This window comes from Rhinoraja longicauda, chromosome 12, assembly GCF_053455715.1.
Source record: "Rhinoraja longicauda isolate Sanriku21f chromosome 12, sRhiLon1.1, whole genome shotgun sequence".
In the NCBI taxonomy this organism is placed as follows: Eukaryota; Metazoa; Chordata; class Chondrichthyes; order Rajiformes; family Arhynchobatidae; genus Rhinoraja; species Rhinoraja longicauda.
Genome location: NC_135964.1, coordinates 31,710,394 through 31,735,096, shown reverse-complemented (window position 1 = coordinate 31,735,096; position 24,703 = coordinate 31,710,394). Strand labels below are relative to the sequence as shown.

The window sequence follows — 24,703 nt, the reverse complement described above, 5'->3', positions numbered from 1 at the left end:
CGGGAAGCATCTCCTGCAGCTCGGCTGCAATCTGCGGCGGGGAACGTTGGCAATGGCATGGCCCCGTTGCCGGGCGGGGTGCGTCTCTCAGGGCCGTGGGTGGGTGAGAGTGGATGGGGAGAAGGCACTGACCTCGGCCCCATTTCTCCTGCGATCGGGCGTGAAGTCTCTCCTGCAGCACGGCTGTGATCGGCGGGGATGGCCATCTTGTTGGACCCTCTACCGCCGCCTCTGCTGCGTGCTACACTGTGGGAGGAAGGTTAGGCACAGGACACGGCGGGACGGGCGCCGGTCCTCACGGTGGGGGGGGGGGATGCATTTATTAAAGTGTATTAGATAAATTGTTTTTAAAAAGTAACAAAAGTGGGTTTATTCAGACCACAGGGGAATGGTGAGTAGGGTGGGCCCAAAATTGTCGTGTTGTCCTGTACAGTTTTAGCTATGTAGTGGGCATGGGACGGGCAGAGACCCAGACGGGCAGAGACCGAGACGGGCAGAGACCGAGACGGGCAGAGACCGAGACGGGCAGAGACGGACAGAGTAAGTTGGGGGATAAGGGGGGGGGTTGAGGGGGGAGGAGGGGGATGGGGGGGGGGGGGAAGGGGGAGGAGAGGGTGCTGCACCAATGCAGGAGAGGTTTGGGCTCCAACGGGTCCACTTGGTCTGGTATAATTTAAATAAGGACCAGAATTTAGAACAATCCTCCAAGTATAGTCTAATCACCAATTCTTTTCTATTCAAAGTTAAACTAAATTCTATTTGTCTAAAAATTAAACTGCAGTTTGCTTATCTCCTTTTATTAACTTGTCAATCCTTTCCCTATCTGATATTTTATGAAATGATTGTGCCCCCTCATTTCTCCTAGCAAAGTGCTACCTTACATTTATGAAGAAAATGATGTTCTGCTTGCTTGGTACACGTTTATTACAATTTGTCAGCATTTTGTGATGTCTTCCGAATTCATGATATAAAATTTGGTGACAATTTTACAACTACAATTTTATTGTAATTTAAAAGTTCAATAGGTGTTCAATAGTTCAAAGTAATCCCAATAATCAGAAAGTATATTGAAAACCAACCTGCTTTTACATGATTAAAATCCTAAGATTGGAAATGGTGCAGTTAATTGCAAAGGTTAAAGATCACTAACCTGAGGTTTCTAATGTCATTGGGAATGAAAGAAATCTTGTTGTAGGCAACATTGAGTGACTGAAGATGTGTCAAAAGGAACAGCCTGTAAAAAAAATATCCACATCTTTGTAAAATGAATCTCCCAACAATTAAAGTGCCCACCATTATTTCCACGGTTACATCTTTTAGCACTCTTGAGATGTCGATCATCATGCCCACTAATAGGCTTTCAGTGCCTTTTATTTTGTATGGCACCATTTTGTTAACTTACAGTAATTTATTTTAATGCTTCCTTTTCTTGAGACTCGGTTCTCTAGCATTCCTAAGAAGTTATGTATGTCTGTGAAGAGAGAACTGAAGTATTTGTTTAATTGCTCTGTGACTTCTTTGTTCCTTGTTAGAAGTTCTACAATTTCCCTTATATCAGACTGGTATTAATGACCCAAACCTGTGTATAAATGGCATATGACAAAACAGTGACCAATGAAGAAGAAAGCAGCAGATTTCAGGAGGAGGAGGTAGACATAAAACAGATGGACATGTTGCAAGTTAAAATTAATGCAAGGAAGGCTGAAGTAATTAAGTTTAGTAAAATGTCTGAGAGGCAATTAACTAAATAGTACAATCTTAGAGGGAAACAGGAGTGATTTTTATATAAACTTGAGAAAGGCAGCTGCGAAAGCTGTTTTAAAGGAATCCTTGGATTTATTAACGTAACAAAGTTGCACTGAACTTTTAGAAAACACACCAGCAGTATTATTTTGGCCAAATTTGGGCATCACACTTTATGAGGTATGTCTTAAGTGTCAAGTGATGGTACAAAATAGATTTATTTGAATGGAAACATAGATGGGATATTTTCACAAGGAGGGACTAGAGAAACTGAAATTATTTACTGGAGACCAGAAAAGGTTAAGAGAGATTAGATAAAGGAAGGAAGTTCAAACCCAAAGAGATTTTTGATGAAAGGAAGGATAAATGCTTCTAGTAGCATCAGAGAAAGCAGTTTTAATGCAACAGACAAAAGAAATGGAGGTGACAAAGATTTACCTTAGGAGTTATTACAATCTGGAATTAATAGCCCAAAAGGGTGATGGAATTAGGCTCAGTAATATCCTTCGAAAGATAACTGAATGAATACTTGAAGGGAGGAAATGTGTAGAGAATAGGAGAAAAAAAAGCAGAGGTTTGATTAGTTGGCTTTGCCAAAAGTCCGCATAAGCAGGGTAATCAAATAGATCATCAGGATGTCCAGATGCATGATCATTTATCTGAAACATTGGTTCAGTTTCTCTTCCCACAAATGGGATCCAAGGAGGGATAGCTGAATGGATAGAAAATTGGCTTCATGAAAGGAAGCAGAGAGTGATGGGGAATGGTTATTTAAAAAAAACTGGAGGCCTGTGACTCATGGTTTGCCAAAGGGTTCAATGCTGTGCCCATTGTTGTTTGTCATCAATATTAATGATTTGGATAAGAGCAAACAAGGAATGATGAGCAAGTTGCCAATGACAATAAAGTGGGTAGTATTGTAGATAGCGAAGATTATTATCAAAAACTGCAGCAGGATCTTGATAAGTTGGGCAGGTGGGCAGGGAAATTGTTGATGGAATTTTACTACAGAGAAATGTGAGCTGTTGCATTTTTTGGAAGTCTAACAAAGAACATGACCTACACGGTGAATGGTAGGGCTCTGGGGAGTGTTGTAGAGCAGAAGGATCTAGGAGTTCAGGTACATAGCATTTTGAAAGTGGCATCACAAGTAGATAGAGTGATCAAAAAGGCTTTCGGCTCATTGGGCATCATCGGTCAGAGTATTGAGGTCATGCTATAAGACATTGATGAGGCCACATTGAGAGTATTATGTTCAGTTTTGGTCACCATGTTATAGGAAATTTGTTATCAAGCTGGAAAGGGCGCAGCAAAGATTTACGAGAACGTTGCCAGGACTTGAGGGCCTGAGCTATATGGAGAGGTTGAGCAGGCTAGGACTTTATTCCTTGTGCTTTGGAGGATCAGGGGTGATCTTACAGAGGTGTACCAGATCATGAGAGGAATAGATTGGGTAAATGCACAGTCTTTTGCCCAGAGTAGGGAAATCGAGAACCAGAAGACATAGGTTTAAGGTGAGGGGGAGGGGGGGGGGGGGGGGGGGGGGTGGAGAAGATTTAATAGAACCTAATGGGTAACCTTTTTACACCAAGGATGGTGGGTAAATGGAACAAAATGCCAGAGTGGGCAAGTTGGGCCAAAAAGTCTGGTCGACGCTCTATGGCACAAAATGCTGCCAGACCTGCAAAATTGGTCCTGTATATTTTTCTTAGCAAGCTTTCATAAAATTTCAATGTAAGAAACCTGCATTTGAAATTTCACAAGTGAGAAAATAACCATAACCTTATTATGTCCCCCATTTTAATTATCTTTTATCCTACTCTAATTTAATTTTGGACGTTGAAGTTCTCTTCCTTAATCATTAATCCTGGGAGTGAATTCTATAGCCTTATACTTTGCAGATAGGTTTTACTTTTTTGTTGTATCCCTCACATTTATTTTTGTAAGCATAGCAACTTATTCTAGATTTCTTAACCACCAGCAACTTATATTTAGCTGTTGTCTTACAATATTAAGCACTATTCAAAATGCTACCTGCACTTGCACTTTGCAGTTCTTTGCACCAGAACGTCCAAATGAATTTGCTTTGCTCTCGCTTGAAAACCACAATGTGAACAAGAAGCAATGTTTTACTGACAGATGGCTTAACTTTAAATATATATATATGATAGAATAAAGCATGGTATATTTTTTAATCATTTTTAAAAAAAAATCAGAGTAAATATCCATTACAATTGCTTTGGAAACTATTAACAGCTGAATGCATGTTTGTATTAGGTTATGCGATTTCCAAATTAATCTTGCAGCGTGACATGTTTGGTTACACTTCATTTCAAATGCATTTTGCCCAAACATTTAGTTTCCTCTTTAAAAGGTTTTTGTTTGAGAACATGAACAGAAGTAAGACATTCAGTTCCCTTAAGACTGTTCTGCCATTCAAATAGATTGTGGCTGATCTGTAGCACAATTTCATTTTTAGAAGTCACTTGTTTTTGGCATTGCTCTCCAAAGACACTATTTATTGGCCATGCTTCTGCCTTGATCAGGTGATGGAATTCCTTCTTCCTGAAATACTGGTAGCAGTTTGTGTCAGCTTGATACAACTATGTTTTTTACTAAGCTTCAAAGGGAAATTAAAAGGAAGTGGACTTCACGAAATCAAAGGTCGCATTTAGACCAAACCCAGGCAAAGAAACTAGATCCTTTCCCCTAAATGACATGAGTAAACCAGTTGGGCTTTTCCAAAAATCCAACAGCTTAATGCTCATATTTATTATCAGCTTTTAATTTGCAGATAAATTCAAATTCCGAAACCAAGACGATGGAATTATTCCATCCCACCACTAAATTTTTTTTGGATAAGTTTTCCACACAAAGTTTGCTAATCTAAAAGTTGGAAGCTCCAATGGGCAAAGCATTCACATCTGGAAATTTCCGTTGTGGGGAGACAAAAATGTGTAAAATTAGCATGTGCCGTAGAGCTGCAACTTGAACCCAAGTCACAGTAGCTATGAGACTGTTGCATTACCTGCATCCCCACTCTCCATCATGCAGCATTCAAGTCAACAAGTAGACTACTCATTTAACACTTCATTTCAAAGACACTATCTCAAACAATTCAACAGCAAATGACTGAGGAACCTTAATCATAATTTACCCTAAATTTTAAACCCAAGCAAGGCACATGGATGAAAAATAGTTATCAGAGCAAGATAGCTATGGTGTTCCGTAGAAAACATAGAAAGTCTTTCTTTCTGATTGTTCTTGAATGAACATGTCCACTGATAAGAAGTTCTCTGCAAATGTAAAGAAGTTGTTTAGAGAAATCGTATCTTCCATTTTTAACACTGACCAAATGGAGCCAGAACAACCATCTTAATCTCAACATCAGTAAAACCAAGGAACTGATTGTTGACTTTGGAAGAGAAAGGTCGAGGATCCACAAACCTGTCTTCATCGACGGGACAGTGGTGGAGTGTCAAAAACTTCAAATTTCTAGGCATGCATATCTCTGAGGATCTGTCCTAGACCCTGCACATTAATGCAATCATAAAGAAAGCCCATCAAAACCTCTACTTCCTTAGATCGAGGAGATCTGATATGTCAATGAATACTCTCTTGAATTTCTAGTGTAAAGTAGAGAGTGTATTGACTGGTTGCATCACAGCCTGGTTCAGCAACCCGAACGCCCAGGAACAAAGATTACAAGAAATGGGGAACACGGTGGAGTCCATCACAGGTTCTGACAGTGACGAGGGACGTAAAGCGGTGGGCTGACCATTCAGAGGCCATGCTGCAGGATGCACTGAGCGAAGTCGACTGGAACATGTTCCAAGAAAGTTCCAGAGACGTAAATGAGTTTGCGGAAGCGGTTACGGACTTCATTGCCACAATAGCCGATACCATCATCCCCACGGTAAGGGTCAGTATCTTCCCTAACAAAAAACCCTGGGTGGACAGGTCTATTCGCGTGGCCTTGAATGCTCGCACCACTGCTTACAACTCCGGCCTGGCATCCGGCAACATGGACAACTACAAGGGAGAGTCATACCGACTGCGAAGGGCAGTGAAGGACGCAAAAAAGAGGTACCGGGACAAGATGGAGTCACAGATGGAGCAGCAGGACACCAGGTGCCTTTGGCAGGGGCTACGGACTATAACTAGCTACAGGTCCAGCACCCCCTCAACCGGAAGTGCCGGCTCCTCCTTAGCTGATGACCTGAACTCTTTTTACGCACGGTTTGAGACGGGTAACACCACCAGCTCGCCGTCTAAAAACAGCACCGAAGGGGCGCTGGCTAGCGAGGCTGGAGGGGGATCCACCGCCGGGGATGTGCACACATTCTCGGTGTCCGAGCATGAGGTGAGGTGGGCTCTGACTCGTGTGAACACGAGGAAAGCTGGAGGCCCAGATGGTATATCTGGGCGAGTACTAAAGTCTTGTGCTACTCAGCTTGCTCCAGTGCTCACCACAATATTCAACCTCTCCTTGGCAAAGTCCGTGGTCCCTGCATGCTTCAAAAGATCCATCATTGTACCGGTGCCAAAGAATGCCTCTCCAGCGTGTTTAAATGACTACCGACCGGTGGCCCTCACCTCGGTTGTCATGAAATGCTTTGAGAGGCTAGTCAAGAAGCACATCTGCGCCCTCCTTCCTCACAACATGGACCCACTACAGTTCGCATACCGTCCGAACAGGTCCACGGATGATGCGGTCTCCCAGGTTCTACACACCGCTCTCTCTCATCTGGACAGCCAGGGGGGCTATGTGAGGATGCTGTTCATTGACTTTAGTTCAGCATTCAACACAATAGTCCCCAGCAGACTGGTTGAGAAGCTGCTGGAACTGGGGCTTAGCACCCCTCTGTGTGCCTGGGTCCTGGACTTTCTCACTGCCAGGCCCCAAGTGGTCAGGATGGGGGAACACACATCTAGCTCCCTCACCCTGAACATAGGATCCCCCCAGGGCTGCGTCCTTAGCCCCCTACTGTACTCCCTGTACACACATGACTGTGGGGCCAGGTTCAGCTCAAACTCCATCATCAAGTTTGCTGATGACACTGTGGTGTTGGGCCGGATCTCCAACAACGATGAGAAGGCCTACCGGGAGGAGGTGGCTGATCTGGCACTCTGGTGTCAGGACAATAGCCTCCTCTTGAATGTCATTAAAACAAAGGAGCTGATTGTGGACTTCAGAAGGGCTAAACATCCAAGGACGTACACGCCACTGGAGATAAATGGGTCTATTGTGGATAGGGTGAGCAGTTTCAAATACTTGCGAGTCCGCATCGCAGAGGATCTGACGTGGGCAACGCACATTGTCGCACTGGTGGGTAAGGCTAAGCAGCGACTTTACCACCTTAGACAACTGAGGAAATTCAGAGTGTCTCAGAGGATCCTTCATTGCTTCTACTCTGGGGCTGTAGAGAGCATCCTGTCCGGCAACATTACAGTCTGGTTTGGGAACAGCTCTGCCCAGGACAGGATAGCCCTGCAGAGAGTAGTGCGTTCGGCAGAACGCACCATGGGAACTACACTCGTCCCCCTGCAGGACCTATACATCAGGAGGTGCAGATCCAGAGCAAGCAAGATCATGAGGGACCCCTGCCACCCCAGTAACGGATTGTTCCAGATGCTACGATCAGGCAAACGCCTCCGCTGTCACGCTGTGAAAACAGAGAGGATGAGACGGAGCTTCTTCCCACAGGCCATCAGGACTGTCAACTTTTATAACCCCAGAGACTAAATTTTTGTCGACAATAATAGTAACTTATTAACTTTATTTATATGCTGTAACTGTAATTCTTTTTGTGCACAACCCGCAGGCATTGCCACTTTCATTTCACTGCACATCGTGTATGTGTATGTGACAAATAAATTTGACTTGACTTGACTTAACCTCCCATTATTGAAGGGATCTACAAGAGTCACTGCCTCATAAAGGTAGCCAGCATTGTCAGAGACCCACAACACTCTGACAACACTCATTTCAATCCTACGATCAGGAAGAAGGAACAAGAGCCTAAAATCTGTAACATCCAAGTTCAGAAGAAGCTTCTTCCCTACAACCATCAGTCTATTGAATACTACAACCTCCAAATAAGCTCCAACTGAACTAATTTCTTGTTTATTATGGTGCTTATTGAGTATTATGTTTACATATCTGTTGTGTTGCTGCAAGTAAGAATTTCATTGTTCCGTCTTGGGACATATGACAATAAAACATTCTTGACTCTTGGTTAGTTACTGAATATGATGTTGCCAAATGATTTCTAGCATTCAGAAAAAAATGATTGTAATTAAATATTTTGCAGGCAATTTCCATACCTGTTTGGCAGCAAGGCTTAATGCACAACATTAACAATTTGCTGAGAACCTGGACACCCTCTGAAAAGGCCAGTTAGCAATTTACATGTGATCATCATTCAGTAAGAACAATCTTAACTGCAATTTTCACATTTAAACTCAAGATACACAGATTTCTTAGGCATTCTCAGCATTTTCAATATGCAATTGGTTTGTCTCTTAAGTTCACCAATTCGAGGCGGGGAATTGATATATCTTAAAGAAGAAATAGACAATATGAAAAGATACGTAAATCCTTAAAATGTTTTTATCATCCATAAAAGTATGGCAAAAACCTAGTCATTAGACAACACCAAAGAGCTGACTGATATTTTTTAGCAATAATCTTTAACCACACAGCTGCTTTCTATAAGTGTCTCTGAAGATACTCATCACTGGCAGCTGTTCACATAATTCTGTGTGCCAAAGAGGATCATAAAAACTTTAAGAACAGCAGTTGGCCATTTTTCAACTACCTGCACTCAGAGGAGAAAATCTGAGCTCAGTTCTCAGGTGTTGACATACTTTAAAAAAAGTTTTCTTAATATCTCCAAAGATCACGTCAGGAAGATCCAGGGTCTTGTGGCCAGTAGTGGCAGCTATTTGCACCATTTGGAACAAGACTTGCTTCATTATTCATTACCCATACGTTCTCCTCACTCAGGCATCTTTAACATCTCATGTGCATTTGCTAGGCAAAGGAAAAGTGGCTAGTTTTCAAATGTTGTCAACTACAAAACTTCAGCACCAACATAGATTGATAGATTTAATGGGCATTTTGGTCTGACTTAGGCTGGTTTGCCATGAACAGAGTGTAATTAGATGGCATGCTCATGGCTATGAAGATTATGCAGGTAGATTCTGGATTATGTAGGTAAATTCATTAATCTAAAGAAGTCCTGGAGCAATTTCCTAGAGCTGGAATAATTGACCTCCAACAATGACTTTGTGAAAGATAACAACGCCAGTCATTGCAATGTTTTATCCTTATCATTGACCAGTATTAGCCTCTCCAAAGCCATTGTCAATCAAATACTCCTTTACTGACTCTCATCTCTCCTTTGAAATCCAGCACTTTCAGCCACTTTTTGACCATCTGTGATGAGGTCTGGAACGGACTGATCCTGTAACACCCAAACGGAGCTTTAATTTGCAGTTTATTGTTGAGTGTCAGTTGGTAACACTGTTAATGACATCTTTCATGATTTTACTCATTATTGAGTGGACATAATCCTTCATGTCCTCTGTGGGCTAATTGGACAGTAATTAACTAAAGTCATTAAGAAATCTAAATGATATGTTAATACCAAGCCCAAGTTAAAATGACCCTCACAAAGAAGAAGGGTCTCAACACGAAACATCACCCATTCCTTCTCTCCTGAGATGCTGCCTGACCCGCTGAGTTACTCCAGCATTTTGTGATACCTTCGATTTGTACCAGCATCTGCAGTTATTTTCCTACATTCCTCCACAAACGTGGTGTAACAAACTCAGGCATCTCAGCCACATGTGGTCTTCCTCCCATGGCCATTCCTCTTGTTGCCATTGTATTGGGAAGTTTAAACTTCTCCATTGTGTTCAGTTCACATCTGTATCATTTTTCGTCAGATGCAGCACATATCTGTACAGCACAAAGTCATGATTTGCTCAAAGAGTCATGTTATATATGCCAGTTTCAGTTGTTCCGTAATCAATTTGAGCACCTTGCTACTATGGATCTACATCTATTTGTAAGGCAGCAAGATTAGTGGAATAAGAACAAAAACCTCTCTTTCCACACTGAAGACCCATTTTCTGCACATCCTATGACATACAGGGTAGTCATATTATTGGCCCTCGAGCACTTTGATTCTATCGGCATTATTTGCCAACTTTCAAAGACTTGTGAAGTTAACTTGTGAAGTTCAATTTTATAACTGGAATAACTTAAAATGCAAATCCTCAACTGCAATTTAGTTAACAAATCCCTCTGTCTCGACCCGAAACGTCACCCATTCCTTCTCTCCTGAGATGCTGCCTGACCTGCTGAGTTACTCCAGCATTTTCTGATACCTCTGAAATTGTGAGGTTAGTTACAGGAAACAGGAATGCTTTGGCAATATTGGAGGAAGAATGTCTGGTAAGTGTTTGGAAAATAAGATTTTTGTTCGGATGTTTGCAAAGTGAGAGGCAGCAGGAACCCACTCCCCCTCCCAAAGTCACCTATAAACCTACATATTTGACACATGATTATGAGTATGCACATATACTTCAGAAAATGTATGGTTTGCACACAATAAAAAGCTTTTCACTGTACCTCGGTACAAGTGACAATAAACTAAACTGGAAAAAAAAATGTCCATGCATTCCCCCACAAAGCTGACAAGCCTAATTTCCTGCACATGTAACAATCTTTTATGTAATTACAAAACTATTGATAGATAAAGAGCTAAAGAGTGCAATAAGGACTGAAAATACTGGAATCCCTAGAGTATTCCAGTGTATGCTTCCAGAATATTAACCTTTACATCTCAAGGTCATAAATCTTATCCTAAATTTACAGCAAAAAAATGTCATTGGCTTGCTGCTTGGGAAAATGAATGTTGAGAATCTAATGCCATCTGAACAGTTAAAAATTCCAAGCACACACTCAAAAGCTGTTTAAAATGACTATATTATGATTAGTGCATAGTAAAATGTTTATTAGATTCTATAAGATATTTGGACCACCTTACCCAATAGGCAGAATTGAAACAATGCAGAAGGAAATGTCAAAATTTCTCAGGTTGGTCAGTTGCTCAATATCAGGAGAAATCTCTGTAATTGGATTGTCTCTTAAATTCAGCAATTCGAGGCAGGATAATTGATAAATCTTAAGGAAGAAACAGACAACATAGAAATATGTAAATCTTAAAATGCTTTAAAGATCAATAATAGTGATCAAATATAGAAAGAGAAATTCAATAAATGTTGAAAAAAACACAAAGTGCTGGAGAAACTGAGTCAGACAGCATCTGTGGAGGAAATGGACAGATGATGATTTGGTTCGGGACCCTACTGCAGTCTTAAGGAGTAGTGGGGGAGAAAGCTGGAAAGAAAGGCGTGGGTGGGGCAAAGTCTAGCAAGTGATAGGTGGATACAGGAAAGAGTAGTTTGATTGGCAGATGGGTAGAGTAAGTAACAAAGTCTAGAAGTGAAAAGGAAACCGGGGGGGGGGGGGGGCGGGTCGAAAGAGGGGGATAAGGAAGAGAAGGCGGCAACTCGGGGATGACAGAAGAGCTTACGTCTATGGAGGAAAGGACAGGAGAAGGGCAGATTTGGTATACCAAGTTACATAGCAATACACCATATGCATAATATGCATATATATATATATATATATATATATATTAGGTAAGCCCTTACTGAATTTGTAAATTATTCATCAATTGTTTAGTACTATGTTTAATTTGTAATAAGATACTGTTTTACTTAATTTATGCTTATAGGATTCTTAATGACTATATTTTAATTATTAATCTATGTATGGCAATTAGCCATGAGTTATACTGCAAAATTGCCAAGGTACAGACCCAGAAATATGATCTTATAATTTGTCTGAAAAAAAATACAATGAATAGATGACTTAATATATTGCTCTCACCTCAGTAGGAATGTCCCGAAAGCTATTGAATGACAGGTTCAGATCCCTTAATGTGGAAACCAGTCTGGTCAGGTCAGGAAGCTGATGAATAAAATATCCCTAAAATATAACACACGATGAAAAACAAGATGGGAAAAACTTTTTGGCAACTGAATATTATCCTCATTTCTTTTAGCTGTCAATTTACTTTAACAAGAAATTACATTGTGTGAAATTATACAGTTATCACATTTTGAAAAGGATATTGTTGTCATTCTTCATGTAGCTTGGTTAGCGATATTGGAAAACAAGTATTATTATTGTATATTGTAAAGTACGAAATATCAAGTAATGTCACAAATCACTGTATTAACAGTCATGAGGATGACTGTATACATTAAAATGTATAGGAAACCTAATAATTAAACATATAAATTCCTGAGTACAGGGCAGCACGGTTGCGCAGCGGTAGTGTTAAACCCCTGTCTTACCTAGGCCATTTTTTAGGTGACTACAGGCGACTAGGCTGTCGCCAAATGGTCACCGTGGTGTCGCCTGTATGGTCGTGAGTAGTCTCCAGAGACGCCCAAAGAATCGTAGCGTCTTTCTGGTCGCCGCTGGATTTTCAGAATGTTGACAAATTTTCGGCAGCAGTGGGTTTGATGCCAATGAGCACAGATTGACGTCTCCTGACGTAGGTGCTGTCATAGGTTGTCGCCAGATGACGTAGGTTGACACAGGTGCTGACTTTGGTGAATTCCATTGATGTGTGAAGATATTGTATTTCAGAGTAGTGTTTCATGGCATCACTTTCAAATATTTTAATTTCATATATTTTGATCAATAAAACAAACACAAACACAAGCATTGCACTGCATTACAAAGCAAACTCTTTTGGGAGGATGTGGGTGGCCCTGAAAAGGGGCTTTTCTTGTGGTCTGTTGTGGGCTCTCTTCCTGGAGTGGCAGACTTCTGTTTGTGGTGTGGGCTGTTTGTTGCTGGTCTTCAGATCATGTCGGTCTGCCATAGTTTGGAGTTGTAGTAAGTGCAGAGGGGCTCTCGGGTCCTTGGCTCTCTTGTTGGATGTGTTTTCTGGCAATATCTCCAGTCCCACCATTGGTGCAGTCTGTCCTCCAGTTCTCCATGAGTCTGGTGTGTGATGTTGCCTATCTGGTTGTCCACTCGGTCACCCTCCACTATGGCTGCTACACTTCTGGTACGGATCAGGTTGTGGAGGACACATGCTGCGTAGACAATTGTCTCCACATTCTTGGGCTCCTGCTCCATCATAGTCAGCAAGCATCTGAATCTGCTGGAGAGGATGCCGCATCTTCTTGCTGGAGCTCAGTCATCAGGTTGTCATACTGGCCCAACCTGGGTCTCTTCAGGGACAAGGGCTTCAACCACACAGACCTCTTCTTGGGCTTCTTCTTCCCCCTTCTTTTTGTCCTTCTGTCTTGCTGATCTTTAAGCAAGAGGGTCGCTGCAAACAGCAGGGCTACTTTTTCTTGTAAGAGCAAGGCCCACAGATGTTGCTCCAAGGTAGTCATGATGCAGAATGATTGGAAACCCTACCCTACACCCCCTTTTATAGGGAAACTGGGTGATTCCATTGTTTTGGAGGCCAAAATGACATGAATTGTCTTCAGTTGTTGCCGACAGGGTTGTAGCTTGTCGTAGCTTGTCGCGGGTGGAGGTAGGTTGACTTCGGTTGTCGTAGGTTGTCACCTGTGTGGACGTAAGTTGTCGTAGGTGTCGTCATAGGTGTCGTTGCAAGTGCGGTCTTAGGTGGATGTCCAGTCGCGACGATTGGGTCGCCAGTAGCTTGCCGTAGCTTGACGTCGACTAGGTGGTAGGTTGTTGTAGCTTGTTGTAGACATTGTCTTAGGGGGGGTCCAGTCGCCGTTTTTTCGATTATTGCAGTCGCCGGCAGTCACCTAAGTGGGACAGGCCCCTTAGTGCCTTATAGCGCCAGGGGCCCACGTTCGATCCTGACTGTGGGTGCTTGTCAATACATTCTCCCTGTGTCGGGATCTCCAATTTCCTCCCACAAACCAAAGACATAGAGCTTTGTAGGTTAATTGGCTTGATACAATTGTAAATTGTTCCTAGTGTGTGTCGAATGGCATTAGTGTGCTGGGATCGCTGGTCGGCTTCGGACTCAGTGGTCAGAAGGGCCTGTTTCCGTGCTGTATCTCAAAACTAACCTAACTCAATTTCACCCCCAAAGACCTTATACAACATTTATACACTCAAACACCATTTAGCTCACACAGAGGAATCGCTTAATTTGTATTTAAAGGAAATTGATGGGAAGGACATGCACAGGTTAATAGTATAGAACGCGGGGACATTAATCTAAAGCTAAAAACTGTAAATGATACAAGAAGGCAATGTTTTAGCAAAATGTCGAATTAATTGATACTAAGTACAGTAAGTAGAATGACAAATAAAAACTCTTGAAAATTCTACATTTTGTTCCACATGCATATTTAGCGATAGAAATAGAAATTGTCACATTTTATATACTTTACAGTATATACTTTACACCCCTACCCTACAACCCATTTCCTCGGGGGAAACTAGATCGGCAGCTGACCTACAAGCAACACCTTGAAGCTCTCCGTGCTAAAGTCTCGGCACGGAACAACCTCCTGCGTTGCTTGGCCGGATCGTCATGGGGCGCCAGGGCATCTACTCTTCGAACCAGTGCTCTTGCGCTCGTGTACAGCGCTGCTGAGTACGCCACCCCAGCATGGTGCAGCAGCACTCATACTAGCAAGCTAGACGCCACCCTCATGCGGATCATCACTGGCTGCCTACACCCCACTCCGACGGATCTCCTGCCGGTGCTCACCAGTATCGCACCCGCCAAGCTTCGCAGAGAGTTCTTCACTCATAGGCTGGTGTGCAAGGCCCCATCGGACGCCAAACATCCTTTGCACAACCTCGCCCAGGATTCACAGCAACTGGGACCTCAACGCCTGTCATCTCGTCACCCTTTCTCCCGTCATGCAGCGACCCTCTGAGGCTCCGGTTTCAACATACTAGGAGCATGGAGAACCCTCTGGGAACAGACATCGCGACCTCCTCACTGTTGCACCGAACACCACAGCCCCACCCGGCTCGGACATGCCCTGCAAAGAGTGGGTCGCCCTGATCTGGCTCCGCATAGAGGTCGGCCGGTTCAATGCCAACATGCATCGTTGGGTGTTGCGTTCATCAGCAGTCTGCGTGTGTGGAGCAGTTCAGCAAATAGCGCAGCACGTCATTTTCGACTGCACTGTCCTCCGTCCTCCTGGTGGAGGGGTAGACCTCACGGCCCTCAACAACAGCGCATTGCACTGGCTACAGCACCTGGAGGGCGTTACATAATTTCTGCTGCCTCAAACGCAAGAAGAAGTACTTTACAGTTCTGTTAAATTAAATCATAGGAAAACCTAAAAGATAAAACGCTAACTGTCCATTTCATTGACAGACTGGAAGGATAGAATAGAACTTAGGCATCATATGATTGGCCATCGAGACATCTTGCAGAACCCCAAGGTGGAGTATGAAATATTACCAATGATTCCCTTGAGTGCCCACAGAGAAGTATAATAAATATATTCCTAATTGCAAGATGTCAAGATGCGTGGGTTTTCTTCGAGATCTTCGGTTTCCTCCCACACTCCAAAGACGTACAGATATGTAGGTTAATTGGCTGGGCAAATGTAAAAATTGTCCCTAGTGGGTGTAGGATAGTGTTAATGTGCGGGGATCACTGGGCGGCACGGACTTGGTGGGCCGAAAAGGCCTGTTTCCGGCTGTATATATATGATATGATATGATATGAAAGCAAATACTGGAAATGAAACCAGTCTCTGTAAAAAAAATCATTACATAAAACACAGATACTTTCTGCAGTGTCTTACTATGGTGAAAGCTGAATTTTTGTTTTGCCCTGAATTTTCACATAGTTTCCAAAAGGATTTTGTTTTGACTTTTAAATCTCTACTATAAACCCATCTGAACTCAATCAAACATATTGTCTTTGCACTACCCATTCTGCCCAGTCTTCTTTCCTATTTGAAACACATGTGTTATTCTCTTTATCCCCTTTAGATCTGATGAAGAGCCTTTGACCTGGAATATTAAATATTTATCTTTCCACAGATGCTGATTGAAGTATTGTAAATGTTTCCAGCATTTTTCTATTTTAACTTCAGATTTCAAGCATCTTCATTTTAAAAGATCTTTTACTGCAACAATCTTACATTGAACATATTGACTGTAATAAAAACAAACGGCTGGGAGGAACTCAGTGGTAAGTGAAGTTTGGTTTGTGCAGGGATGTAGCACTGATGTAAATGATTAGCCATGACTTATTGAATGGAGTGGTCGCAAGGTGCTGAATATCCTATTACTGCTACTCCAGGATTTCTTATAGTTTTTTCTCTTGCACATTATTTTTGCATGCTTATAGTCATAATAACTTGGTTGATTGCTCTTCATTTTTCTCCAGTTAACTTCAGTTTTTCTAAATTCAGCTTGAATTCCTCTTCCTATCTTCAATTCCATGAATTTCGTGCAAAGTTTAACATCAGGAGCAAGACTGGTAATTCAGTGGTACATCAATTTGGAATAGAGCAAGAGCACACTGTATATTTTGCTAATAACAGCAAACCTTTATGAGAATAAATTTGTAGGGTACTTACCCTCAGATTTAAAGACTCTCCACCTGCTGCCATTGATTTTACAACAACATATTCATATGAGATTATTTGTCCATCTTGTTCTTCCTCCTTGATTGGAGACTCAGAGTCAGAAGCTTCAAGAGATTGGGCATCGTCATCAATATTCAGAATAGCTCCTAAATTTAGAAAGATGTGGTGAAATGCAGGTTTATCAATGTATTACACGTAACACAAACATGCAACAATACAATGCATCTAAAACTGATAAGAATCACTTATCTTTAAAATAAATTCCTCTACATTAAATACTGCTAATCATTATTTAATAAGGGGACCTAATAAGGGGACCAAAACCGTTTGCAGTATTCCAGGTGAAGGTCCCACCAAAACCCTTCACAAATGCACCAAAACATCCTTATGTTTAAACTCCAAAATGAAGCACAAATTGCTTGTTGGACCTGCCTGCCATCTTTTTCATTGATCCATGCACTAGAAATTTCACTTGCAGAATCGCTCCATTTAAGTAAGCTGCCTTTCTATTTCTCTTACCAAAGTACATGACCTTATTCTTCCCCACTTGAAACTCAGTTTGCTGGTCTTTCACTCATTCACACTCTTTTTATATCCTATAGCAGAACCACAGTATCCTTATCACACCCATCGTCCATTTATTTTCATATCATTGCCAAATTTAGAAACATGACATACTATTCCTTCCTCCAGGTCATTGATAAATAACAGTGAATAATTGCAAGCCAAGAACTGATCCCTGCGGTACTCCACTGATTAAATCATTTCAATCTGAAAATGACATTTATTCCAACATGAAACAGCCAGTCTTGTTTTTATCCACTCCAAAGCACTTCGATACGATGGTTAGATAATTGGCACCTAACATTCATCTTCGACCAAATATAACGAGTTCAGAGTGAGATTTCTCCTGATCCACAGGGTCTTCAATAATATTGGGCTTGTTACATTCATTTAATACTGTTCAAGAGTTATCATGTTCAGTTCTGGAGTTCAGTTCCCTTGTTCATATTTTTGAAAGGTAAAATGGAGCTCTAAAACTCTATAGTTCTGGTTAACCTGCAGGGAGCATTGATGAACCAGCTATCCAATGAATATTTGCTATTTGTCAACAACACCTTCCACCATTTTAATAGGCTTTACTATATCCAGTGCATTGTGCCATTTGAATTTCAGTAACCTATTCCTCTTGAAATATCTTCAAACATTTTGCTACATTGAAGGAGTTAAAAAAAGGGGAAGTTGTTATTGAGCTACTGGCGATCAAAGTTGAAACGCCAGATCCACATTAACCCATGAGGTTATGTATCATTGGATGCCATGTAGCTCAATCGCTGCCTGAGATGATGTCAGGTTCTGCGAGAAACATTCCTAGGTGAACCTGAGAGATTAACATCTACACATAAAGCCAGCAAATTAGTCTTCCAACATTTGCCTATTGTATCAATTGAACAATTGTGAAGTAAGATGTTTTAAATACAAATGTTATTGCTAATTTGTTATTAATAATACATGCAGGATAACATAAATGTCTCTTTCAGTCCAGATTAAGGACAGTTTTTTTCTTTGCTCTAGATACCATCATCGGTGGTCTTTTACATCTGCGTTACATAGAAACATAGAAAATAGGTGCAGGAGTAGGCCAGTCGGCCCTTCGAGCCTGCACCGCCATTCAATATGATCATGGCTGATCATCCAACTCAGTATCCCGTACCTGCCTTCTCTCCATACCCCCTGATCCCTTTAGCCACAAGGGCCACATCTAACTCCCTTTTAAATATAGCCAATGAACTGGCCTCAACTACCTTCTGTGTAAGTTTCTATAAGATCCCCCCTCAATCTTCTAAATTCCAGCGAGTACAAGCCGAGTCTATCCAGTCTTTCTTCATATGAAAGTCCTGCCATCCCAGGAATCAATCTGGTGAACCTTCTCTGTACTCCCTCTATGGCAAGAATGTCTTTCCTCAGATTAGGAGACCAAAACTGTACGCAATACTCCAGGTGTGGTCTCACCAATGCCTTGTACAACTGCAGCAGAACCTCCCTGCTCCTATACTCAAATCTCCTCGCTATGAATGCCAACATACCATTTGCTTTCTTCACTGCCTGCTGCACCTGCATGCCTACTTTCAATGACTGGTGTACCACGACACCCAGGTCTTGTTGCATCTCCCCTTCTCCTAATCGGCCACCATTCAGGTAATAGTCTGCTTTCCTATTCTTGCCACCAAAGTGGATAATCTCACATTTATCCACATTATACTGCATCTGCCATGCGTTTGCCCACTCACCTAACCTTTCCAAGTCACGTTGCAGCCTCCTAGCATCCTCACAGCTAACACTGCCCCCCAGCTTCGTGTCATCCATAAATGTTATTACTATGTCCTCTGTATATCCTAATCTACCTTTAAATGATGTATATTTGAAGATACAACTTGTACATAATACAACTTCTAGTTGAGTCTGAAAATTTAGCAAATCACATTCAGCTGAGTTAAGATCGCTCCCGGCATGTCAGGGCTGCAGCCAAGCCTGATAGCAGGCCTGCCACGGTACCGGGAACCCACCCAAAGTGGGAAGCTGCTGATCCCGGCGCTCCTGCTCACCCCTTGGACCAGGGGAGTCGGTCAGAGGGCCTGTAGGCAGACCAGCTACGGGACATGTTCCACACATCACCTTTAAACTTTGCCCCTCTGACCTTAAAGCTATGCCCTCTAGTAATTGATTTTTCCATTCTGTGAGAAAGGCTCTGACTCTCTATGTCTCTCATAATTTTATTTACTTCTATCGTGTCTCCCTGAAATCTCTGGCTTTCCAGAGAAAACAATCCAAGTCTGTTCAACTCTCCCTGTACCCCCTAATCCAGCTGTCACTCTGGTAAACCCCCTCTGCACTCTTTCCAAAGTCATCACATCCTTCCTGTAATTGGGCGACCAGAACAGCAAGCAATACTCCAAAGTGGGCTAACCAAAGTCCTATAAAGCTGCATTGTGACATTATGACAGTTGTACTCAAGGAGATATGATGCAGCTTTATTGGACTTTGGTTAGGCTGCAATTGTATTGCATGCAGTTCCAGTCACCCTATAACAGGAAGGATTATAGGACTTATGATTTGGCATTTCATAAAACTTATTTTTTTATTTGAAGTACTTTTATTACCTGGATAGTTAGCCAACTCTGGGGAGACTTCATCATTTAAGCCTTTACTTTGGTTTCTAGCAGCAGCATTCATTTCTGGAAGCATGACATACTCTATTAGTTCAAGGTAATATCTCGGTAAACTACACATTTTACAAGCTTAAGGTGCTAATAATGAATTTGACCATTTCAAATAACCAACTTTGAAATTTGTATCAGAATGGCTTTTTTCTTCTTCTCTGACTTCATTCATCTCCTTAAGTTTACATATCCCCAAAGCAGATCAGCCTTTGCCACACTCTTTCACAACTAATTGCACACACCGTTATTCTGAGACAATTGAATTGAATGATGCAGCATGGAAACAGGCCCTTCAGCCTACTGAGTCCATGTAGACCTACTGAGTCAGTCGTTTCTATTAGTCTATGTTATCCCACTTTGGCTCCACTGCCTACACATTTGGGAGTAGTTTATAGAGGCCAAACTTACTAACCCTTGAATCTACATATCTTTTGGTTGTAGGGGGAAACAGAGCACCCGGAAGAAACCCAAGTAGATACGCAGAGAAAATGCAAACTCCACACACATAGCACTCAAGGTCAGGATCAAACCAGTGTCTCTGGTGCTGTGTGCTGCCGCTCTACCAGTTACGCCATTGTCCTCTGATTCAGGATTCTCCTACGAGAAGAAAAGTCCTCTTAGAATTTACCATGTATAGCCCATCAGATATCTTGTATGTTAAAAAAAATGTTGCTCGGCATGCTCTCAGCAAATACATTATCATCTTGGTAATATCTTTTATGGCCCCATAGCAGAAGCGTCCACATCGCGGGGCTGGAGACTGGAAGTGTCCTGAGCTAATTCTGCTACCACCATCGTCTACTGTACAAGTGAGGCTCCTACTGATTGTCGCCAGAAGCTTGCGCCCTTTTCAGGATGGAAGATGATAGTGATGTAACATTTAAATGATGGACACAAAAGAAGAAGAATATCTTTCGTTAAGCTGTAATGAAAAAACCTGTGCAGTCCAGCCATACTCAAAGGTTATTTAGAACTGGGCTGTATTACGGTGTGACTACATGCTTAGCAGTCCTATTATTAAGATGGAATATAGTAACTTTTTTGAGGATGTGACAAGTAAAATGGATGAAAAGGAGCCAGTGGATGTAGTGTATCTAGACTTTCAGAAAGACTTTGATAAGGTTCCACACGGGAGATTTGTGAGCAAAATTAGAGCACATGGTATTGGGGGTAGAGTGTTGACATGGATAGAGAATTGGTTGGTGGACAGGAAGCAAAGAGTAGGAGTAAACGGGTCCTTTTCAGAATGGCAGGCAGTGGCGCGTGGAGTGCCGCAAAGCTCGGTGTTGGGGCTGCAACTATTTACCATATATGTTAATGATTTGGATGAGGGAATTAGAAGTAACACTAGCAAGTTTGCAGATGACACAAAACTGGGTGGCAGTGTGAACTGCAAAGAGGATGTTAGGAGGTTGCAGGTTGACCTGGACAGGTTGAGTGAGTGGGCAGATGCAGTATAATGTAGATAAATGTGAGGTTATCCACTTTGGCGGCAAAAACAAGGAGGCAGATTATTATCTCAATGGTGTCAGGTTAGGTAAGGGGGAAGTGCAGCTGGACCCGGGTGTCCTTGTACACCAGTCACTGAAAGTTGGCGTGCAGGTACAGCAGGCAGTGAAGAAAGCTAATGGCATGTTGGCCTTCATAACGAGAGGATTTCAGTATAGGAGTAAAAAGATTCTTCTACAGTTGTATAGGGCCCTGGTGAGACTGCATCTGAAGTATTGTGTACAGTTTTGGTCTCCTAATTTGAGGAAGGACATCCTTGTAATTGAGGCAGTGCAGCGTAGGTTCACAAGATTGATCCCTGGGATGGCGGGACTGTCATATGAGGAAAGATTGAAAAGATTAGGCTTGTATTCACTGGAGTTTGTACCGGATGAGAGGGGCTGTTAAAGAGACATATAAAATTATAAAAGGACTGGACAAGCTAGATGCAGGAAAAATGGTCCCAATGTTGGGGAAGTCCAGAACCAGGGGCCACAGTCTTAGAATAAAGGGAAATTTAAAACTGAGGTGAGAAGGAACTTTTTCACCCAGAGAGTTGTGAATTTGTGGAATTCTCTGCCACAGAGGGCAGTGGAGACCAAGTCACTGGATGAATTTAAGAGAGAGTTAGATAGAGCTCTGGGGAGATGTGGAATCAAGGGATATGGGGAGAAGGCAGGCATGGGTTACTTGCTGATTGTGGATGATCAGCCATGATCACAATGAATGGCGGTGCTGGCTCGAAGGGCCGAAAGGCCTCCGCCTGCACCTATTTTCTATGTAACTTTTATTTTGTGGGAGTCTTGACTGAGATTCTACAAAAGCATTTTAATTTTTACCAAGTGATTATTAGAGATCATGCTTGCCCACCCCTTCAATCCAGCAATGGGACAAATGGGTGCAAACAGTAAATATAGACCCACTAATTTGGATTTGATTGGGAAACAGCTGGTTCCATACTCAACATGGACTGCAATGTGACATATTTTATTTTTTGATATCAAGGAGAAAATTAACCGTTTTCATGCTAAAGTCATGGGATTAGTTTGATGCTAGACGATGTCCAATGCATCTTCCATGTTTATCTCACAATTAGAATTCTGCTGTTCCTTACAGTATAAAAAGGGAGAAATTACCATAAACTGGAAATTAAGCACTTCTGAAGTAAGTTGTATGTTCCATGTTAATTGCTGATCAGAAAGCAGTTAGCAGGCAAAATAGGGATGCGTGTTGGAAAATGTGATGTCAGGATCACTTAAGTGTGGGCAAGTTGATTAATGCTGATACCCACAATTGATATGTATGAGCAAATAATTATTGCACCGACTATTGTGACAGAGAACCAGTAATAACCTTGGAAGAACAGCATTTGTTTTCCAAGGTGTTTATAAAAAAAACCCAATTTAAATGGTGCAAGTGAAACCATGATTAACTGAGATTAGATTACAGAATTTGCCAGAATATATTAAGGAAATAGCAATAGTACTTATAAACTTTATAATATATAAAAGGGAAATCATATTTGACAAATGTTAGACTGTAAATCTCAGTATAGATAAGAGCTCATAAGTGGAGATGGTATATTTGGGCTTTCTGAAGACTTGTCATAAAGCTCTAAAATGAGATCACTAAACAAAATTAGAACACAGTTTTGAGGATAACATTCTGGAGTAGACTGACAATTGGTTAATGAACAGAAAACAGTGAATATGGTTAAACTGGGGTTTTTTTAAACGTGGGAAGTTGTGACTTGAAGTGCTGCAGGGATCATTGCTGGGGCTCCAGCTGTTCCCAACATATATCAATGCCGAGGGGATTAAAAGGTAATATATTCAAGTTTTGATGGTACAAAGCTAGATAAAAGTGGGAATTAGTAGGAGCAGGGAAACAGGCTTCATGGGGAAATAGACAGGCTAAATGAAGCTCTGTCTTTTTGGCTAATTTTGACCCCTTTTCCCATTCAGTAAAAAGGAACTCTTCCATGTGATGTGTGTGACTACTATATCTTTTAAAAAGAAACATTTATTGAAATGTTGTATTGGAGAAGACAGCACAAGGTTCTCAATAATTAACCACAGACTTTAACTGTACAAGTGATTAATGGAAAGCAGTGAAGAGCGAGAATATTCCCACCGTACCTCTGAATGCAAGGATAATGAAACTCTTCTAACCTTTATTTATATTACTTGGGAAAATCAACATTTAAATGGTTACCTTCTCCATTATAGATATTTCTGTTTGCAGTCAAAACATCGAGAATTTTAGCTATCATTTTCTCAGTGATAACTATAGAGATATCATACCAAGAATCTGCTGTCTCTGAGGGATTCGCTTCAATACTGGTGGGATGTCATCAATGGATAATTGTACCATGTTCACTTTTTTCTGGTTATGCTTCAGTAACTGAGATTCAAGGAGATTCACAATCTTGTTGAAGTTTTGGTGGGATAAAACAATCTTTCTCTCATCTAAAGGTGAAGGAGTCGCACTATTTTTCTGAAGAAAATTTTCTAGAGTGAAAGCAGCGGGAATACAGTAGCGATTATCATCCTCATCAAAATATGGATCATGCCTGTGTACAATACCACGACGGAAAGGAAATCCATTTAGATTGAATGACCTGCAAGTCATTGATACATCCTTCATCTCATGTTCATCGATTGAGTCACATTTTTTCTTGAGCACAGCAGCGGGACATGATGCATTATCTGTTGAAATTTAACCAGAACATGCACATTAGAAAGCAGTAACATACATATTTGAAAGCACTATAATAGTTGAATATTCTAGGCATACTTATGATTCCTCACCAAAATATTATCATCTGGCAAAGTGGGTAAACTTCAGCACCAAAATTAGATATACAATTTGTACAAACTCTCTAAAAAACATTTACTAACAGTTTCAACGGCAAACTGAAATGCAAATTATATATGTGCAAAACATAGCTCAAAAAAGGCTTGCTCAATATTGCCATGAGTTAAAGAAACATTTTTGATGCGGAAGAATATAGACAGATGATACCATAAGCAACAGCACATTTATGATAGATTTCCTTAGCCAACCTTTCAGAAACCTTTTGTACATTCTATTTACAATCAGGGAAATACTTGCATGCATCAGTAGCTGAAAACACAGAAATGCGCAGATCATACCAAGTTTAAAGCAGGCAAAAGACTGTAGATGCTGGAATCTTGAGTAATAATAACCGATGGAGGAACTCAGCAAGTCAGGCAACACATGTGGAGAAATGGATAGTGAGTGTTTTGAGACAGGACCTCCCTTCAAGACTGGGGTAGTTGGGAGATAGCTAGTAGAAAGAGAAGTGGGGCAAGGCAAGAACAAGTGATAGGTGGATCCAGGAAAGGAATGGGTTAATTGACAGGTGTAGGAGAGGGTGGAGAAAGTCACAAAGGCTAGAAGTGACAAGTGGAGAAAACAAAGGGCTGCAGGTGGTGGAATTTGATAAGAAAGGAAGGTGGCTCAATATCATCAATTCATTTAACTTTACACAAACAAGCCATCGGTTGGGATACATAAGCAATATTATCACCAACCATCATTGTTGATGCTACTGCTGCTCAGGTTCTAATTAACTC

At 41.5% G+C, this 24,703-nt stretch overlaps 1 protein-coding gene across 8 annotated transcripts in view; it reads right to left on the bottom strand.

The window, feature by feature from the left end:
- lrrc63 (leucine rich repeat containing 63) overlaps positions 1–24,703 on the bottom strand; it is a 37,486-nt gene that overhangs the window by 6,138 nt on the left and 6,645 nt on the right. For 7 of the 8 annotated variants that reach the window (XR_013547917.1, XR_013547916.1, XM_078409402.1 and 4 more), the window contains 6 exons: positions 23,408–23,812; positions 19,557–19,631; positions 16,387–16,541; positions 11,711–11,809; positions 10,803–10,939; positions 1,151–1,234 (listed from right to left, as the gene is read on the bottom strand). Coding sequence is in view for 6 of the 8 variants with exons in the window: in XM_078409402.1 (XP_078265528.1) it covers positions 1,151–1,234; positions 10,803–10,939; positions 11,711–11,809; positions 16,387–16,541; positions 19,557–19,631; positions 23,408–23,812 (955 nt within the window). In the remaining 2 variants the exon portion in view is untranslated. The remainder of the gene's footprint in view (positions 1–1,150; positions 1,235–10,802; positions 10,940–11,710; positions 11,810–16,386; positions 16,542–19,556; positions 19,632–23,407; positions 23,813–24,703) is intronic. The other variant, XM_078409408.1, reaches the window with a different exon arrangement.